General features: G+C 46.7%; 1 protein-coding gene across 1 annotated transcript in view; it reads left to right on the forward strand.

Moving 5' to 3' along the window:
• The window catches only part of LOC116830864 (zona pellucida sperm-binding protein 1-like), a 41,825-nt gene that overhangs the window by 7,862 nt on the left and 27,895 nt on the right, over positions 1-6,068 (forward strand). The window contains exons 8-11 of the mRNA XM_075065822.1: positions 89-278; positions 367-517; positions 721-805; positions 1,304-1,426. Of these exons, the coding sequence (XP_074921923.1) occupies positions 89-278; positions 367-517; positions 721-805; positions 1,304-1,426 (549 nt within the window). The remainder of the gene's footprint in view (positions 1-88; positions 279-366; positions 518-720; positions 806-1,303; positions 1,427-6,068) is intronic.

Below are 6,068 nucleotides of genomic sequence, written 5' to 3' on the forward strand. Positions count from 1 at the left end.
CCCCCCCACTCACTCCAGCACAGAGATCCCATCCCCTGAAGGACCATAGGCATCTCAGCTCTTCTCTCCTCCTGCCCTCTCCCCACAGATGTGAGCTACGCATCCTATCTTGCAGAAAGAGACTATCCTGTGGTGAAGGTACTCAGGGACCCTGTCTACATGGAGGTTCGCATCCTGCAGAGAACAGACCCATCCCTGGTTCTGGTTCTGCACCAGTGTTGGGCTACCCCAAGCACTAACCCCCTGCAGCAGCCACAGTGGCCTATCCTGGTTGACGGGTGAGTGGCTGGGATGGAGGGGGAGCATGGCTTGGGGGGAGGGAAGGGAATTTTCTTGGTCCACCATTGTCTTGTGTCTCGTTCCCAGGTGCCCATTCCTGGGCGACAACTACAGAACCCAGCTTGTGCCCATGGTCACTGCCTCATCTGAGCTGCCCTTCCCAACTCATCACCAGCGCTTTGTCCTCTCCACCTTTGCCTTTGTGGACTCTGCCTCTCAGGTGGTTCTTGATGGACAGGTGAGAAGGGGTCTGCACATAAAGGGAGTGAGGGGAAGTCAGAGGGCAGGGGCAGGAGCTCCTATTTTAGTTGGGTACTGACCTGCAAATTGTCTGAGGTGCTGCACATGTGCAACTAAACTGATAGCTCTGGATTTACTTCCTGGCTCCTAGCAGCACTGGCAATCACTCACTAACTCAATTCTCACTTGTGTGGATTTCAGGTGTACATTTACTGTAGCGCTTCTGCTTGCTACCCCTCCCGGCTGGAGCCCTGCAGGACAACGTGCCCATCAGGTGCTACTGCAAGTAAGTCTGAGTGGCTTCATCCATGTACCAGTGGTCTGAGATCCATGTGGGTTTCTACAAGCTCCCATCCCAAATACCAGAGGACTCATGGTGAACAGAGCTCTGCCTGTCCTACTATATACTTACTGCAATGAGTTCAGCCTAGCTTCTTATGTATCTCTACAATGTACTGTAGTGCTAGTTAGGGTATGATGGGCTAACACAAAGAGGTTAAAAGGCAGTTGTAGGAGATTAGCCAGTGTTGGAGAGCTCAGTGGAGCATAGTCTCCTGAGGCAATTTCTAGTGTCTCCTACTTCTGAGGAAATGGCCTTTCTTCCTATCTTCTCCCACATTTCAAATGATCAATTCATGATCTAATACCTGGTACCACAACCTGTCAGGAGGCCTGTAAGGGCTCATGGTTGAGTCAATGGTGACACTGCATCTCTTCACATGATGCACTCACAACCAGAGGGCCCTGGACAGACAGCTTCCTAACTCTCCATTCCATCTCCCAGGAGGCCGCCGGTTCCTGGATATCAACAATGGGACAGATCCTCAGGACCTAGTGAGTTCTCATGGCCCTGTGATCTTCCAGGAGAGCCCTGAGCCATGGAAAGAACAAGTCTATGAGAACAAGGGTGAGTTCTGTCCTACTAGGGTTTAACAGAACTGGCCTCTTGCACAGTAACCTGGAATACAGCAAGTCAATGCTGTCTAGGGGGTGCTAATCTAAATGTTCATGGGGGTACATGCAGAAGTCCCTCCTTGACTATCCATATGTAAGCTAATGTTGTCTGAACCATGCCTGAGTGGACATTTGCTCACTCATGGGAAGCAAAGAATAAGGAAATAACCCAACATTCATAGGATGTCTTAAACAAGAACTTGGAGGGTACTAGCACCTTGTATACCCCAAGCCTCCTCGGCGCTCAATGCACTGGGGCTAGCACTGCCTCTGCCCTCTATTGGATGGCTATCAATGGAATGGTGGTGCTGATTCACAATCTAAAGTGAGTTGACCAATCAAGTATCCTTTTTGGATGAAGACTCACCTAACAGGCAGGAGGAGAACCACTGGGGCAAGGAAACCTAGGTGTCGTCTCCACACTTCAGACCCTACAAAAATCTAGATTGTCTTAACCTCTTCTCCTCCTACAGACCCTGTCTCCAGACTTGACCTGACCCTGGCACTTCTGGCCATGCTCTCACTGGTGGTTGTGGTTTCCCTCATTACTGTGACACTCCTCCGTAGGAGAAGCAGCTGGATGACAAGGTCCCAAATATTTCATGGCAGATCATTGTAAAATAAGGGGGGGGGAAATAAAATCTCTGGATTGCACTAATGTCTTGAGGTCATGTGTCCCTCTCAGGGAGGGAACAGCAGTTTCTGAAGTCAGGGGTCTACTACTGGCCTTCTAGTGGTCGTCTTCCCCCACCCCCCAATTCCGCAGCAGAACAGACCTCTTTGCAGGGATAGACTCCAGAATAGGATGTGGCATAGAAGGCAGGAAAGACTGCAAGCTAGTACTAGACAAAGTACATCAAATGGCTTTCTCTTGTTTCTGGGGGGGAGGGTCATCTATGGGGGGGGAGCCACTCAGCCCAGCTAAATACTCTTTTTGGTTAACTTTACTGTGAATAGCTGGATTCTAACTCAGCTGGGCACATAATAAGAACTACTGGTGCTTGCCAACCTAACCTGAAGCCAATGTGAACCCAGAGGACTTGCTTAAGTTTAGTAACTAGAAACTCTAATGTCTGGTGACTGGCCAGTCCTCTCCAAAAAACAAACAAACACTAGCTTACAGGAGGTGGTGAAGTCTTCCTGACTGGGAAACCTGATGCTTCAAGACCTTAAGCATCCACCTGCCTTGCAAGTTATGGGGGAGATCCTAGCTGTATCTTCTGCTTCTAGACACTTAAGCTATAGCTATAGGACAAGCCGAAGTGTGGCTGAAGTGCACACAGGCATAAATGAACTAGCTTTCATCTGGCTAGCTGAAACAGTAGAGACATGGAAGTGTTAAGGTCTCACTGCCTTTTATAATGGTATTATCTGGAATACTGTGTACAATTCTGGTCTCCCATGTGTAAAATGAACTCAGACTGGACCAGATACAGAGAAGGGCTACTAGGGTGTCCAGAGGAATAGATAACTTCACTTATAAGAAGAGACTGAGAGGCTAAACAAAAGTCTCTAACTAAAAGAAGAATGATAGAGATTGCTCTCTCGAAATGCATCAGAGGGATAAATATCAGGGAGGAATTAAGCACCACCAGGGACAAATGGATATAAACTGGCCATAAACAAGTTTTAGGCTTTAGGTTAGACAAAGGCTTCTAACTATCAGAGGACTGAGGTTCTGGAGCAGCTTTTCAAAGGGAGTTGGGTGGGTGGGGGGGAGAAGGCTTCAGAACTGAGCTTGCTGTGGGGGGGAGGGGGGCGCAGTATGATGAGACTGCCTACACTGGTATGCAGCTGATCTCTGACTGCTAAGTGAATATCTCCAATGCCTGGTAATAGGACACTAAAGGGGGAGGGTTCTGAGTTACTACAGAGAATTCTTTCCACAGGTACCTAGCTGGTGTGTCTTGCCCACATGTTCAGGGTCTAACTGATCACCATCTGTGGGGTTGGAATTCCCCCATGTCAGATTTGTCAAAGAGCCAGAGTGCCTTCCTCTCCAGCACCAGGCATAGGTCACTTGCAGGCTTAAATGAATGTAAATGGTGGATTCTCTGTAAATTTTGCCTTAAATCATGATTTGAGGACATCCTAACTCAAACAGAAGCCATGCATCTATTGCAGGAGTAGATGGGTGAGGTTTTATAGCCTGTAATGTGCAGGAGGTCAGACTGACCATGAGGGTTTCTTCTGGCCTTAAAGTCTGTCAGAAGAGAGGGGGTTCTCTGAAAGCTCAGTCATGGCAGCAGACAGCCACCTATAAAGAATAACACCAGTTGAGATACAAGTTGCATGCAAGTGGATGGGTGCCTGTGATTTTCTTCATACCAGCTAAATGACTGCCTATGTTGATTCATGTGCACGATATGACAATGCAAACACTTGGTATCAGCTTGGCACAGAAGTAAGATGAATGATTGCCTTAGGATACTAGAGACAATCCAAAGGGAGGGGTGTAAGCTACAATTTTTGCATGAGGATGGCCAGCACTGATCTGTGCCAAGATACAACAATCACAATAACCTGTTTCCTCAACAACCCAATGGCTTATTTAAATGATGCAAAACTGGAGGCTAATACTGGATGACTTACAATAAGGCAGTGACTGTAGGGGGCCGTGTGCTTTCCAGGACTGCAGTAATGAAGAGGGAAGACTTGGCTAACCAAATTAGCCTGGAACCAAAACAATAGGGTGGCAGCAGAACACGTTTCAGGCACAAGGGTGCAAGTTCTGTAATTTTTTTGCTATTGCTGCGTATTAAAGTCTTTAAATGGAAAACCCTGGCCAACTCCAGTTCTAAAGGCAGGGTGAAGAAGGGAGGCCTTACTAGCATGCTGAAAGGCCAATTCTGAATACGTATAAAATGTCATTGCCTAGGGGTTTCTTCCAGACAGTGAGGGTAAGGCATGATTTTTTCCCCTGACAGAAAAGGCCTGCTTCAAAGTCCATAGGAATCCTTCCATTGACAGCGGGGGCAGACACCCCAGACAGGAGAGAGTTGGAGGAGAGGAGGAAACTTCTGAAGGGAAAAGGTGCTGACTGTGATTGAAAAATGGCCAAATGTTTCTCCTGCTGAAGTAGGGAGACTTGGGCTGTGGGTTAGCAATGCCATGAGAAAAAGACAGGGAGCCTAGGAAAACACCAGCCAAGAGAAGCTCAAGAGGCCTAAGCCTATGGAGGTGTCCTCAGGTTTCACATAGCTCAGGCTGAGGCCTGCCTTGTTCTGTAGAGCTCCATACTTGGACAAGTTAGGTTTCTTCAAGGCCTGGTACAAGGCCTCTCTGTTTTTTTGACTAGTTTCACTCTTAACTCGGCCTCTACCCAGGCCACCAGGATTAACCCCCTGAATGACTTTATAGCTCTTTTAAAATAAGATTAATAATCATGGGCCTCAGTTCTGTTGCCAGCACAAAGTGTCAGAGGCAAGCAACAGAGATTCAGGGTCCGGTGTGCTTGGCTCGAATAAACACACCAGGGGTGGAGAAGCAAAACACAAGTTTATTTGAGCCCAAATGAGGTGCGAGGGAGAATGCAATTTCAAATCTTGCACACCTAAAACAAGCAGTTTCTTCCTTTTATATCCCAGTTGTTTACTACAAAACTTTTTCTTGCTGACCAACTGATCTTTCACTCCCCCCCTCCTTTCCCATCCAGCTGCAGTATCTTTTCTCACTCCATCTTTTTGTCTTCCCCCCCTCCCTCTCCCCTTTCTGCTGCAGAGACATGTATGCTGTATCTAAGAGTAGCCTTGAAACTTGCTTCAATTTAGCTCCAGGGTATTACAGCAGGGAACTGGCTATTACAATCAAAAAACTAACTGCTGACATTACATTTTACAGCTATTAACACATTAGGTCTTCACTAGTTACACAAAGTGTTTAACATGGAGAACAATGGTTCATTGAGGCCTGAGCAGGAGGGCTTTATCGACACGTGTGGTCTTCATTTTCCCAAGTTACCTAGATTTATGCCTATTGACACCAACAACTCCTCCTTTGAGAATACTCAACAAACTTTTGTCTGAGTGTTCTCACATCCAAAGGATAACATGCAATTGAGCTCTAGGAGCTGGAGTGCTTTACAGCAGCAAGCAAGAGAAAAGTAATGATAACAACACCACACCAGTGAGCCACGCTTCGACTCAGAAGTGTCCAAGTATGTCTTCATGATCACAAATCAGATGGTATTCCTGATGCGTTCTGTAAGGGCAGTGGGCCAAGTCTGGTACTCAGAGATCACTCCAAATGGCCATCAGCTGGTCATTCAGGAAATCCTGAATTCCTACACATACTAGATCCACTGCCATGCCTTCCCAGCCTCAGTTATATTCAATACCATTTTTCCTTGGTGTTAGTACTATAATACACCTGTTGTTTAACTATTCTCAGGTACTTTCAAAAGGCATTAACATTAATAGCATAGGAGGGGGTTACATTATTAGTCACTGGAATGATTTCAATAGGGTAACATTTTAGTGGCAGAACAAACTCTTCAGGTACTTGTTATTTAAAATCAATTAGAGAGAGCAATACATGCTGAAGGATTTATCCAGAACACAGGACGCAGCCTGTAGAATAAACCCCAAAATCCAATC

This window comes from Chelonoidis abingdonii, chromosome 4 (genome assembly GCF_003597395.2).
Source record: "Chelonoidis abingdonii isolate Lonesome George chromosome 4, CheloAbing_2.0, whole genome shotgun sequence".
Classification (NCBI taxonomy): domain Eukaryota; kingdom Metazoa; phylum Chordata; order Testudines; family Testudinidae; genus Chelonoidis; species Chelonoidis abingdonii.